Here is a 15758-nt window from a genome sequence, read left to right as displayed (position 1 = left end):
ATATATATATATATATATATATATATATATATATATATACATATACACACAGTCCTGTGCCGAAAGTTGGAAAATCTCTAATGCCTAATGAGCACTATTCATACTACACCTTAGAGAGAGAGAGAGAGAGAGAGAGAGAGAGAGAGAGAGAGAGAGAGAGAGAGAGAAAAAAAAGTTTGGGTCCGTATGCATTAGGAAACCCTCTCCTGTCCATTCGGGTCCATTCTTTAGTACCTTTTCTTTTATGTTTTCCTGTCACCTATTCCCCCATCACCCCCCTAACTCAACCCAATACCTCCCTCCTTCCCTTAGCCAACTTTATTTTTCTTTCTACCCTTCTTCCTCCTTTCTATACCCCTTCTCCCCCAGCGCCCCCCACCCCCCTCGTTTCTTTCTCTTCGCCTTTTCCTGTGGCTTTTGTCACGCTTGGCTGGAAATTTCTTGAAATTTTCCTGCCCCTCTATTTCTTCTATTTCGTAGTTTATTTATTCTTCACTGAAAATGGAACACTTTTGTTCTCTTGGTACTGAAATACGATTCTGTGTTATTTACACGTTACCTCTGACTTCTGGTTGTTCTGAGAAAACGTTCGTTTAACTTTTAAAATAAAACTAACATTTAATGATTTATGGCACTGTTTCTTACATGTTTCATAATGCTGTTAAGATACATTTATCATTATTTCTATACTTTTGTACCTAACTTTCATTCATATTTGCATTTTCATTATTTTTATTTTTTCTTTTATTCTCGTCTGAAAGGCATAATTTTCATTTACGTTTATATCTCAAATTTAGTATACTGTCATCTTATTTAAGACCAATTTTCAATTATGTTTTTTTCTGCAGTCCTTCACAAACACCAGTTTATAATACCCAGGCTTTTCTTATATTCTAGTGCAATAATTTAACCTGGATTTACAATCACTCAACATTTCTGTATTCTCAGGATTTTTGTTTTTTATTTACAGGTCTAACTTCCAGGCAGTCCTAATATTTCAAGTCTGAATTTTACCAAGATTACTTTGCTATTATATGTCAGTCCAACTCTCGCTCTCATTTTAATTGATTCTTATCGTACTGAAGTATTCCAAGTAACAGTGATGAGTAATATTAATAAAAACACGCAAGACAAACAACGGGTAAAAATTCGTGGATCGCATTACGACAAACCTGTAGCTAGACACCATTTCTCTCAAAATATTGTAGCCCACAAGATCACTCAACAAATTTAGATTACAGCGTTTTAAGGCAAAACTAGGACAAATTAAACATGAAAACTAGAACAAATTAAACAAATGAATTAAGTAAAAAAAGTTATTAGAATTAAAAAGAGAAACAGAGATACCAAGTAAAACACTAGAACAGAGATTTCTTATTCTAAAGTCATTGGTCAGCGTTCCAAAACACAGCTAAACGAACCAGTACCTTTGGGATTATGCATAAACGCACGACAACATAATATTCATACTCGGCTCGTGTTACTAATAATGTCTAATGGCAAGGTCTTATCACCCTAATAACCTCTCCCTGATATAATGGGAATCTAGGGGTGTGTCGCCGAGTTCATGGAGAACGAGTCTATGGTGTTGTAGACTTGGTTATCCATTTGCACTGGCGTCCGTATCACGAACGTCCTCAAAATCATTGTTATTTTCACGGACAAACTAGTAAACTACTATCCATTTCAGGGACCGAGAGTCATCGTTTTTCTCAAATAGCTTTCAAACTAATTATTTGACCGAAATGGTACTTTGACAGTGTACATGACACCTCCCGCTAGGTTTTGGTAATATAGTGCATTGTCAAATGGTTTTAAGGCGTTTACTCTTGACCTCCATGGTGTTGCCAAGCATCGCCAAAGTATGCATTCGAATGTTCTTTATCTCCATCCCTTCCCTCCCTCTCCCTTTCCCTCCCAATCCCTCCCTCAACTCACTTTCCTGGCCTCCCCATCTCCGCCCCCACTCTTTCCAGTCTATGGGGGATAGCGGACGTTCGATCACGTAGATTAGTCCTGCTGACTCATGCGACTTTGCCTTTAAAAGTCAAGAGTAAATGCCTCAACTAACGCCATTTGACAATACACTATATATCCAAAATTAGCGAGAAATGTCTTGCACACTGTGTCAGAGTACCATTTCGATCAAATAATTAGTTTGAAAGATATTTGAGAAAAACGATGACTCGCGGTCCCTGAAATGGATAGTAGTTCTATATTATCGGTATTTTGCCACATTCAACCCATACTCTATGGAATTTACTCGCTTTTTTTAATGAGAATATAAACGAAACAATAGCATCCGAAATGAACGAAGAGATTCGAAATCTTGGGTATATCTAGCGTTTCCTGTAGACGGGACAAACTAAGAAATAAAATTGTAAGTTTTAGTATGATCGGCTAACCGATTTCAAGGTAAAGTTATAAGAAGTTGCAAGCCGATAACAACTCCTTAAATGCAGGTCATGAAACGGCCCCTGGGGAGGAATCTTACAAAAAATTTAAATGGAGAGAGTATTTTGGATCTTGACTTCAAAATCCAAAGGCTGCCTGTGTGAAATCTCTTCAGGCGGCGTAGCGGAGGCGGCAAGCAACGTCTTATTTCTCAAAATGAAGAAGCATCAAGCATCTTATTCTCCCCTGGAAGATTCAAAGTTCAAGGGTATCCTGTTTATATAACCAAAGCTATAACCCTGAACAATTCCCAGCGAGCAAATTTTGCAAAATTTTTTTTTATTTAATAAATAAATAAATAAAAAAATAAAAAATCACCAGGTCTTCTGCACTGCAGGTGCAGGGTCAGATCTCTTTAAGACAAAATAATACATTTCGAGTCTGAAGATATTAAGGCTGAGATAATGGCACCTAGGTCCAAAGTTGTCTATACAAATATAATAAAGATGTACAGTAAATTCGAGTCCAGGGTCACAGGGGCTGGTAAATATCCACATTAAACTGAAGTACAATTTACAACAATTAGCAGGGATCAGAATGATTAAAATGTGGGAAGATCTTGACTTTCTAAAGTGGTAAAAAAAAAAAAAATTCTCAGTTGACAAAACAGAAAAACTATAGTTATTTAAGATGCTCTTGCTTAACGCAGTCTACTCTTTCTCGAAGGTAGTCTCCTTCTCATTCCTCTTTTCTTAAGTTTAACTTGCTAATCATTCTCTATTTATCTGTCTACAATATCGTTTGGTCACTGCCCAGTAAAATTTCTGTTACAATACTTACACGCACTTTATTTTTCAAATCATAATCTTCAAATCACTAGGGAGAATAATCTCTCTCTCTCTCTCTCTCTCTCTCTCTCTCTCTCTCTCTCTCTCTCTCTCTCTCTCTCTCTCTCTCTCTCTCTCTCTCATCCCCAAGAGAATGAACTGCTGCAAACACAAAGAAACCAACGAACGTAAACACGAACAAGGTAAAAAGTATAAAAAGATGCTCTAACATGCCATGCACTGCCAACTAATTCAGGGATTTCCTTCCATGTGTGCATTTTAAGTTGAAGCGTGGGACGAGTAAAAAAAAAAATCCCCATCAGGGAAAACTTCCAGTTGCGTCGATTAAAAAAAAAAAGAAACGACAAGCGCTGGGCACTTCACTTGAGTATCACTGAAGTGAGATAAGCTCTGTTATTCCAGTGAAGAGGAGAGGGGAGGAAGAGGGGAGGGGAGGGGAGGGATGACAGGAAGGGTATAGGGAGGTAGGAGGGGAATGGGAGGAAAAGTGACGATGGATGGAGAGGGGCAACGCTCCCTCTTGACAATAATCCTCCTGTTAATCGTAAATTCTACTCTCTGGTACAAGTGCAATATTATACTTTTTAGACCAGATGATCCAGTGCTGAAAAAACGTATGAGTGTTTGAGAGAGAGAGAGAGAGAGAGAGAGAGAGAGAGAGAGAGAGAGAGAGAGAGAGAGAGAGAGAGTTTGCAAAATAATATGATATGTGGTTTGAAGGAAATGTGTACCACAAATACAAGCACACACAAGCGCATATATATATATATATATATATATATATATATATATATATATATATATGTGTGTATATATATATATATGTGTGTGTGTGTGTGTGTGTGTGTGTGAGTATGTATGCACATGCATAAACATGGAACAACTCACAAGAAATAAGAGCTAATCCACTGAACTGGTGTGGAGAAAAATAGAAAATCCATCTTCTAAGTGAAGCAGAGCAAAAACGAGGAAGACTAATTAATTCAGTGTCTTCAGGTAATCAAAACAATAAAAAAAAGCCAGATATGGAAGAGGGTTGAGCATAAATTCTAAGCCCCGCATTCACAGAAACACGAAAGTTCATCTCAGAGGTGCAAAAATAAAATAAAAAGTAAAATAAATTAATTACATTTCTCTCATCCCCGAAGGTGAGGACAAAAAGACCTGAGAAAAGGACTTCTTTCCCTTCCCGGAACGAGAGAGAGAGAGAGAGAGAGAGAGAGAGAGAGAGAGAGAGAGAGAGAGAGAGAGAGGCAGGCAAGGAAAAAGAAAATATATCTTTCAGAATTGGGAGGAAGTAATCAAGAACGCGGGAAGTATATGAAAGGACTCAGCCGAAGATGAGCCAAAAAAAAAAGGAGAGAAAGAAAGTGAGAGACGTTCCACCTCGATGAATGAGGGGAAAAACGAAAGTCGGAGGAGCGAAAAGCGTGAGCAGAGAGAGAGAGAGAGAGAGAGAGAGAGAGAGAGAGAGAGAGAGAGAGAGAGAGAGAGAGAGAGAGCATTTCGACTTGAAGGGTACGGGGAAGGAAATGCGTAGCTGAAAAGGGGACTGTCTATTATACGAGAGAGAGAGAGAGAGAGAGAGAGAGAGAGAGAGAGAGAGAGAGAGAGAAAGAGAGAGAGAGAGGAGAGAGAGAGAGGTTTCACCTGTAGAGGAATTTTCTCCCCTTCTAGAGACGGACAGACAGAATTTCCGCTTTTAATTCGCAGAAGCAAAATGTCATTCGGTTTTATCTGAGGGGGTAACTGAACGCCAGATCTAAAACAGAAACCGTTTAGCGATTAATTAATTTAAGTTTTAACATATGCTGCACTTGTTCAGAGAGAGAGAGAGAGAGAGAGAGAGAGAGAGAGAGAGAGAGAGAGAGAGAGAGAGATTTTGGCAGGTTGACATGACATAATTCGTAAGGATTCGCCAGTGGAACGCTGAAAAAAAAGACAAGGGGTAAAATTGGAGGTTATTCAACTGAGTGGAATAACTGAGAGAGAGAGAGAGAGAGAGAGAGAGAGAGAGAGAGAGAGAGAGAGAGAGAGAGAGAGAGAGAGTTTATAAACGAGGCGATTAACTGAGATAAGGTTCTTGAAGACAAGGCGTTTGTCCGCAAGGATTAGAGAAGGATTGTGTTGAGATGAGGTGATAAGGAGAGGAGCGCAAGTACTTGATAGAGCGAAGAGAAAAAAGAGAAAGAAAACAGGGGAAAAGGGAAAGTTAGAAAGTGCAATAAATAAGATGAGGTACAAGGAGATAAAGTACATAAAGTGAAACAATGAAATGATGGACAAATAACGACAGCTCAGGATGAATTGTGAGTTGTTTGTGCACTGAAAAAAAAAGACTTGAGAGAGAGAGAGAGAGAGAGAGAGAGAGAGAGAGAGAGAGAGAGAGAGAGAGAGAGAGAGAGAGAGAGTCATCATTCATACATACCGCCATCTACCCACTTCCACGCATCATTAAGCACAGTTTTACCGATGCACAGTGAACCGCGGAATGCGAGCATGGTACGAAATCGGCTGATCAATACGAGTCTTGGCTGGGCAAGAATTCAACCTCATACGCCACTCACTTCCTCAACTAACACTAGCGTTTTATTTCCTTATTAGGACAAACTGAAATACCAACAAAGATCGAGGTAAAACAATGAGCAAAATCTTCTTGATTTCCGTTAATCCCATTTTTCTTGATTAGTTTAAGAGGCTAATTAACAATGCGTGGGTAAAAAAAAAATTTGCAAATATTAATATTCTTCAGTACTTCAGCCCTTTGCTGTCTGAAATATTCTGAACGCAAAAGTTAGCATACATCAAGTCAGTAAAAGTGAAATGGGATTTCACATTTCTTAACAAGGGCACATTCGGGTCCATCGTCGTCAATTAAAATGACACATTAACCGCGATGAGGGCGTTCATGCACGATGTTTAATAGAGACAAAGTTTCCGTAGAGGCGGCGAACTGCAGACGAAGATGTTCGCTAGGCTAAGCGGTAATGTGCGCGTAACAGGTTGAATGGCATAATAATAGAAGTCAGCGTTAACTGGAAGGGTTAAAAGTGACGTAGTCAAAAGGCAACTTTTAATTTCAAAATCCAGCACCCACTACTACTGAAAATGTCAACAAATAAACACAATAAATTCAAAGTATAATTATAAAAAAAAACTGTTAAAACTCGTAATAAAAATAATGCTTCCCAAAACAAGATAATAACAATAAAAGGTAGACGAACATTCGCGTTCCAAATGATATTAAAATAAAGACGTCATTAGGGCGAAATTTTGCGTGTCTTTATGCATAATTTTAATAACAACAATAAAATTATTCATAACTGCCAAACAACATACTCTGAGGGAAAGTAATCAAATTCCTTCATACGATTAAAGACCGATATATTATTTTTCCCATACTTAACACAACATGCTTGCTAAACACAAGCACTCAAAAACCTATGAGAACGAACTTATACCTTATGCCTTATAGGTAGGTTAGAGAACAAACTTATACCTTATGCCTTATAGGTAGGTTACAGGAAGGTAGTGTTTGTTCTAATTTACACTTACACTTAGTAGCACAAAGTTATTTACGCATTCTATAAATTCAAGAATTTGACACCTATAAATTTCTGTACAGCCCAAATTCTGAGCTTCACAAGTATTCATATTTAGCGCACTTACTAACGAATTAAAACCCCTTTATTTTACGTAATCTTCTTATGAATAAACCGTACCCTGATGCTATATAAAATAGGAATAAAGCACCAGACTTGGAAGAACAGCTGAAAGCATGGTTCACATTCTGTCTAATTTATAGCATCTTACCTTTAAAAACTGTGAGAGAGAGAGAGAGAGAGAGAGAGAGAGAGAGAGAGAGAGAGAGAGAGAGAGAGAGAGAGAGAGAGAGAGAGAGAGAGTTTGCCGGAAGCTACTTGTTTTTAAAAGAATTCTTTCATTATAAAAATACTTAAGACGAAATCAACCGTGTTTTGACAATTCCATTTACTTGAGAAGATGCGAACCATGGCTTAACTTCAGCTTTGTTATTGGGATGTAAAATAAAATTATAGAATCTCTCACTTTCTCTCTTTGATTAACAGCAGGAGAGAAAACAAGCGAAGAAGTAAGAAAAGAGAGGGAATGACACCCCCCAACACAAAAATAGAGAAGCATATACAAATAAAAATAAAAATGCAAATATAAAAGGGCTTAGAAAGAGAAGAGAGAAACAGTTTGCTGAAGAATATGAAGAAGAGGATGGACGAGAAAAGAATAAATATGCAATGCAGAAGAAGAAGAAGAAGAAGAAGAAGAAGAAGAAGAAGAAGAAGAAGTTTAAACATTAAGATCTGAAACAGAAATAAATGCGAGGCAACAAAAATTCCGTTAGCTGAGAAAAGCAACGGGCTTCCAACTGGCCGCCCATACTTCTAGCCCTTCTCCGAATATAGTATTATTAAAGAACATGAACGGTCGTGGGGGCCATTTCAGAGGGGAAATGAATAGGCAAAGGAAGAGGGAAGAGGTTAATGTAAAGGATTATCGATGCAGTGGAGAGAATTAGGTTGTAATGATTAATTACTGTCAGGTGTACGAGTCTTACCTTGCTTATAACTTGAACAAAGCGAGACCATTTATTTTTCAGTTTTAATTAAGAAATGACACCCATGAAAATTTTGTTCAATATGAAAACATTGATTTTCCTATCTAGCAAGAAACTATAAGTTATATAAGATTTGTATATTACCCAAAAGGAAATTCTGTTCTTATCTTATTGGATATTCTACACAGTTATCAATACGGCGGGTCACTCATACCTAATGATCAAACTAAAACTCAAAGAAAAAGTTCCCATACAAAATGAAAGTTGTTGTCTCATCTAAAGTTTCATATAAAATGTGTCTCAATACAAATGAGATTTCTAAGAATACCGAAGATCTTAATAAAGAAATAATTAAAAATTTATGAGATCATATTAATAAGTGAAAGACTGCTTTTGCCAAAGTTTGTTCATCTATACCCGCAACACGTTAACACTCAAAATAATCACTAGACAACTAAATACTATGAAGGTAAAGAAAGATATTGGATTCCAGCAACATCACCTTTATGCAACACTGAGATTTTAGTAACATTTTTTCAGGAACAACGGAATTTGGAACGAAGTAATCTGAAAGCTTTCAGTACCAATGATCTCTTGGTTATATATATAAAAAAACCAATTCTATGCTATATATGCTATTATTATAGAGCGACTTGCGTGTAAAGAAAATAATAAATTTAAAGAAATGTATCAAATTAATGAATGTTGAAAGTGAAATACTCATAAAGGCGGCCGTAGACTTTCAAAATTTCTGCTGCAATACCAAAGGTTTTGGTGCTTTCAAGATGTCACTCTCCAATTCAATTTTGCATGACGGGCCATTAAATACCTTGAAGTGTAGCTGCTTCTTGAGGAATAAATCAGGAAAAGTAATAATTATTTTACAGCAATAAATATAAATAATGAAACTTATTTATATATATATATATATATATATATATATATATATATATATATATATATATATATATATATATATATATATATATATATATATATATATATATATATATATGTGTATATGTATATATATATAAAATGTTTCAATTATATACATACATACAGTGTATATAATATATATATATATATAATATATATATATATATATATATATATATATATATATATATATATATATATATATATATATATATATATATGTATATGTACATATATATATATATGTGTGTGTGTGTGTGTGTGTGTGTGTGTGTGTGTGTAAATGGCTGAATGGTCAATAACAGTAAATAAGGAGACTTGCGTGTAAAATGCAGAATCGCTAAAATTCCAAGCGGTGAAAAAAAGACAGCATTCGCTAAAATGACGTACCTGCGAATCACTAGAGTCTGAAGACTCTTCAGCCTCCTTGGTGAGCATATCCTCCTCCTCTTCTGCCTCCTCCTCCTCCTCCTCTTCCTCGTCGCTTCCTCCTCTCCTCTTTGCCTCTCCTGCTGCCGACGACGGCGCCGTCGTCACCTCTTGGGGATTCGTAGAAGGCACTGCCGGGATTCCTGACGGCGTTGTTGATGCTGCTGTTGTCAGTGTGTCTTTTGATGCTTTGCTTTTATTCTTCTTACTGCTAACGGTGTCTTTTTCGGCTGCTATCGCTGCCACTGTGGTGTCCTCCTCCGCCGCCTCCTCCTCCTCCTCCTCTCCCTCTTCTGTTTTCTCCTCTTCCTTCGTCGCTTCCATTCTTGGTTCCACCTGCTTCTCCTCTTGAATAGTTTCTTCAACTGGTTCTCTAACTTGTACTTCTTCTTCTTCTTCTTCTTCCATCTCCTCTTCCTCCTGCTCCTCTTCTTCATCCTCCTCCTCGTCGTCCTCCTCCTCCTCCTCCTCCTCTTCATCCTCCTCCTCCTCCTCCTCCTCTGTCTCCATTGTTCCCTTGGTTCCCTCCTCCTCCACATTATCATTTTCCTCACTTACATCTACGTCTGTCTCTTTTTCCTCACTGCATTTGACTGTGTCATTTGCCTCCTCGTCCGTCGTCTCCTGTCTGTCTACCTCCGACATCTCCGTCTGTTCCGTCTCCTCTCCTTCAACCTCCATCACTCCTACTCCAGCGTCCTCTCCTCGAGGGTGACCTTGTTGCTCTGCCCCGGCCTGCTCTTCGAGGACGTGTTGTTCTGCCTGGCTCTGTCCTTCGAGGGTCTGTTGTTCTCCGGCAGGGTGCTGTGCCTGGCACAGCCCTTCAGCAACAACAACCTCTTGAACCTCAGGCTGCGGCGCTGCGAGATGTCCTTCCGGCTGATGCTGCTGTTGTTGCTGTTGGTGTTGTTGGGTTATGATGCCCGGCTGTTGTTGCTGTTGTTGGTGTTCTTGGTGTTGGTGTAGCGAACTCAACGATACAGTGAAGGCTGTCGGTTGAATCTGAATAGGCACGCCATTGGAGTCCACCTTCACCTGCAATTGAAAATGAATATATTTCATAGGTTAAGGATGAAGATTGACACATAACAGCATCATAAAAATAAGAGAAAAGACTGGTGTAGAAAATACAGACATCTCTAAAAAATAAATATGTTGCATATTTCTCAAGTTAAGGATGAAGACTGACACATAACAGCAACATAAAAATAAGAGAAAATACTGGTGTAGAAAATAAAAGACATCTCTAAAAAATAAATATGTTGCATATTTCTTAAGTTAAGGACGAAGATTGACACATAACAGCAACATAAAAATAAGAGAAAATACTGGTGTAGAAAATAAAAGACATCTCTAAAAAATGAATATGATATTATCTCTTAAGTTAAGGATGAATATTGACACATAACAGCAACATAAAAATAAGAGAACAGACTTGTGTAGAAAATACAGACATCTCTAAGAAATGAATATGTTGCATATTTCTCAAGTTAAGGATGAAGATTGACACAACAGCAACACGAAAATAAGAAAACAAGACTGGTGTAGAAAATAAAGACATCTCTAAAAAAATGAATATGTTGCAGCGTGACATCTCCCTCCTCCAACAACGCTTTCCTGTTTCTGATTAAAAAGATTCTTGGAAACTTCTCCAATTACAACTCCCCCCTCTCCCATCCAATCTGACAACGCTATGGCTACCTACTAGCAATGAACAGGCGTCATTGCTAGTTTTTTTTTAGGCTATTTCTGAGATTATTTCTTGTAGCCGGATCTATCTGCCTCTCAATGTTTAATTTTTCCAACTCAAAACATCAACGCTGGAATTAAATATCTGTAAGGTTATTATGACTTGAGTTGATTGTCAGTGTCAGCGTGTTCGTAGAAGGAATCTTGTGATAAACTTCAGTCTTTGTTATTTCCTTTGTTTAAATCCTTCGGCACGAAATCTATCGTTCACTTCGAATACATATGTGAGCATTATCCATTCACACTGGACGCAATATTGGGCATTTATAAATGGGGTCACTAAAATGGATGTGGGGCTGGCTCTCTCTCTCTCTCTCTCTCTCTCTCTCTCTCTCTCTCTCTCTCTCTCTCTCTCTCTCTATATATATATATATATATATATATATATATATGTATCTATATATATATATATATATATATATATATATATATATATATATATATATATATATATATATATATATATATATATATATATATATATATATATATATATATATACATATATATGTGTGTGTGTATATATATACATATAAACACACATATATATGTATATATATATATATATATATATATATATATATATATATATATATATTAATCAATCAGAATTCTTCAATACATAACCATTCGCCATTCATACTCGATATACAGCAGGCACTCATATTCCAAACTGGCCTTCCTCGTACAAACTAAATATATAATTCAAACAGACTGCTTAACTTCCCTTCACAACTAACCTGGAAATTAAAGCCAGTCTCTTGCGATTTACGTCTGATTTCTGTCCCTGAAAAGACCGAGTTACTACAGATTGAAAACTTTTCGGTCTCCTGTCACTAATAATGATAGGCACACTCCATCACTGACAACCCTTACCACTTCCATCATTAGTCATAAAGGAAGGAAAACCGCCCTCCGCTGTTCATAACGACCGAAAATCCTCCTTCATTGTTAATAAAGACTGAAAACCCGGGTTCCGTCCTATCCCCCTCATTTTCAACAGAGTTGTCTCGTCTCCCACTAGACCCCTATCCCCCACCCCACCTCCTCACATGGCTCCCTCCATCCCCGGCCCACCCGCGGAAGTCAGCAACTATCTTATTTGAAATCCGATGAGACGGTTGGCCAGACCGTGAAAGTTATTTGGCCATGACTGAAGTAAATGAAGATGCTTCGATATAAACTCTGAGAAATGCAAAAACAAAGTAAGCGGAGAATTCCAATGACGTTCATTTGAAAAAAAAAAAAAAATGGATAAGCGTGAGGAAAAGTCAAGCTTCGTCGTTTGAAGAAAAATTGAGGGCGAAAAAGGGGAAGTCCGCCGACTTCCTCTCAAGCAGGGAAAGTTAAGAGGAGGAGGAGCCTAAGGACTTCATCGTTACCTCCCTTCTTTCTTTTCTTATACATTTCAGGCTTTCTTTTTCGACATGGTTGGCCTGCATAAACTCCACAAGATATATGTTCAGAGGTCTTGAAACTATGGACAGGAATAATTAAATAACATCAATTCTCTCTCTCTCTCTCTCTCTCTCTCTCTCTCTCTCTCTCTCTCTCTCTCTCTCTCTCTCTCTCTCTCTCTCTCTATATATATATATATATATATATATATATATATATATATATATATATACACTTATACATTCGACAATCGTGTGTTATTTCCCAACAGCTTCACTTAGCGTTAACCTTAAAATATATAATGATACACAAAATAATATATATATACTATAAATTTACATTATACTATTTTAAACGGAACAACATACGACAACGAATAAAATAAACAGTTAGGAGACAACACACGGCTGCTGAAACTAAGACGTACAGTATTAAGTAGCCGTCAAAAAAAAAAAAAAAAACCTAAGGCCTATTCTAAAGTCCCATTCCTCGGAAAAAGATGACAGGACAAAATTTCCACCCTCCTCAATCTTGTCTTTCCACTATCCCCCTCAAATCGCCCCTACGCTCATCTGAAATCCTCCCAGGAACATCTACCAGCGTTTTCTCTTCCTGCACCCACTCGAGTTTTTGTTGCTTTGCGATTCTCTCGAGTTAACCAGTGACGTGATGGCCTCGCTTTTTACCGTTTTCTATTTGGCCGTGCTTTTGTCGTTTTCTATACCGATGTCCGCAGATGCTTTGGTAGGCCGTATCGAAGAGCAATTAGCATTTAATCGTTATTACATTTCTGTGATCGGATCTTTTCTAGGTAGTGACCCCCATGGGTTTTATCCAGATATGTATCCACCTTTGCGGCGTGTTTAGTACAAGCCCGTTGGGGATGAACGTAAAAACATAAACAAAAGACTGTAAATATCATAAAGATAATACCCTCAAGAAATATTAGTCCTGGATAACGATCCCCTAAAACCCTTGGGGGTCAATATCTAGGAAGGATCTCTGTAATCAAAAATATATTTCTGTAATTCAAAAAACAAAGTGTTCTGCAATTATATATACTTGTTTAATATCAAATAGGTATGAAAATTCAATCAACAAAGTTTCAGAACATAACAGAATTACACACACACATAATACCAAAAGATAATTGCTTTACGCTCCCCCCGCCCCTTTTTTTTAACCAGAAGCATATCATGTTATAGTAATTTAATAGCATAAGCATAACTTACTTATACTGAGAGTAATGGCAAAGTATCATAAATTACGCACATTTACCAAGAAAACTTATTACATATTACAGTACTTTAACAACCATATTAAGCTACAGTCATAAAAACTTAATGTATGTTTGACCATTAAACGTACGTGTTTCCAAAAGTAAATTACATATGAACTACTTGAACCCCATGTATTTATTTTTCACACTCAGCTAAACGCATTTACTTATCCATTATACCAACACAAACTACGTTACTGCCATGCCAATACGTGAACAAAAGTATTTTACAATATAAAATCAAACACTTGCGGATGAAAAATTTTGACGCCTAACTACATTCGGAATTTATTTATAAATGATGAAGCTCAATTCTATTTCCTGTAGGAAAAAATCATATTCCATTTATTATCGACTTCTGCTCCGCGCGGGAACAGTTTTTCACTGGTGCCTGTAGTCCATTTGAAATGTCTTACTCACTGTAGGATCGCTTTCTATTAAAACCCTTTACTGCGGAAATTGAATTCCTGTTGCATGCTCCGCGTCCCTCTCCCCAGAATCAAAATGCTATCGGAATTTCAAAATACCAAGTTTCAAAACCATTACCCCGGTATTTATTGTCTCGATGCTTGCGCTTGAAAATAAAAAAAGAGAGAAGATATAATTTCCTATTTCACCTCTTACGTTTCGTACTGTCCTTCAAATTAGTCAGGCAGGCAGAAACACACACATATATAAATATATATACAATATATATACATATAATATATATGTAACTATATGTATAATATATATATAATGATATTTTTCAGGGCCAAAGCTCTCTCTTTACCACTCGTATCCTCTTTCGGATACACAGCCTAAAAAAATCCGAACACTATATTAAAAAAAAAAAATCATTATATGGACAGAGCCCTTCCTCGCGTATAATTCACGGGTTGCTCTGTTCCCTTCTCAAAGGCTCCATGTAATTAGCCATCCTTTTAGTTCTCCATTTCATCCTGCCTTGTCATTCAGCACGAGAAACCCAGCCATTATTCTCATTACTCTCATTATTGGCAGCATTCTCTTTCTCCTTTTACTTGTATCTCTCGCTCGCCCGACTGTCATCATCCTCAACTTACTTTATTTTTTCTCATTTCATTGTTCTTAATTCACTGCTTTTTCTCGTCTTTGCCAGTAATTATTATCACTCTGCACTCATTGCACTCTCTCCTGATTAATCATTCTCATTCTTTTCTGTATTCGCTTTGCTTGTTTATTGTTTTTTTTTTTTTTTATTTTTAATGAATTTCTTGTCACTCGGCACTCATTCTACCCTTCTCCCTAAGTATTGCATTAAGTGCTGGTCTCATTCAGTCCCCTTGGTGACAATTAAACCCAATAAATAACTTTATTTCAATCTTATTATACTAATTATTAAATTTGTCATATTTTGTCTGTTTTGTTTCCTTTCAACCTGGTTACTCAGCTGTTTACCTCCCATTTCTATTCTTCATTTTCATGATATTAATGTTTTATTTTTTGTATTTTCCACCCCCTTTGATAATCAATACTTTTTCTCTTCTGCTCTTCACTCTGATCTGATTTCTAGATTTGTTCTTATAAACCAATTTACTTCTTTCGGTATTTTTCTGTTCCCTCCCGTCTTGAATATGGCTTTTTTCCCGTTTCCCCAACTCTCCTAATATCTTTTATTCTCTCTCTCTCTTCGCCTCTTCTGTTATTTTCAATTACGACACATCCCCGCTTTTTATGGTGTGCTCTGTCGCATTCGACTTTTCTGAAAACAATTTAATTTTCTAATATTCTTCCTCCTCCGATGTTTTCTTCCTTATTTATTCTTCCGTTTCCCCTTTATCCTTAAATTCAATTCTTTCCTTACGTCACTTCAGCTTCCCCATTCTTCATCCGTTCTTACCCTCGTCTTTCCTAGCTCGGTTTTTTTCATTCCAGCGTTTTCCTCCATTCTACTCGTCCTCTCTTCTTCTCAAAACTTTTTCATTTCATTCTCTCTTTTAAAACAACTGGCTTCCATGAACAGTAAATACACACACACACACACACACACATATATATATATATATATATATATATATATATATATATATATATATATATGTATATTTGTTTTACATATACATATATACAATACATATATATGTATATATATATATATATATTATAATAT

The 15758-nt window shown here is 36.7% G+C and overlaps 1 protein-coding gene across 3 annotated transcripts in view; it reads right to left on the bottom strand.

The window, feature by feature from the left end:
* The window catches only part of LOC136847365 (uro-adherence factor A-like), a 584194-nt gene that overhangs the window by 25680 nt on the left and 542756 nt on the right, over nt 1–15758 (bottom strand). For all 3 annotated transcript variants that reach the window (XM_067118973.1, XM_067118972.1, XM_067118971.1), the window contains one exon: nt 9163–10236. In XM_067118973.1, coding sequence (XP_066975074.1) covers nt 9163–10236 — 1074 coding nt within the window. The remainder of the gene's footprint in view (nt 1–9162; nt 10237–15758) is intronic.

The sequence above is a fragment of the Macrobrachium rosenbergii genome, chromosome 16 (genome assembly GCF_040412425.1).
Source record: "Macrobrachium rosenbergii isolate ZJJX-2024 chromosome 16, ASM4041242v1, whole genome shotgun sequence".
In the NCBI taxonomy this organism is placed as follows: domain Eukaryota; kingdom Metazoa; phylum Arthropoda; class Malacostraca; order Decapoda; family Palaemonidae; genus Macrobrachium; species Macrobrachium rosenbergii.
The sequence above is the reverse complement of the archived record's forward strand: the minus strand, read 5'-3'. Positions and strand labels throughout refer to the sequence as shown.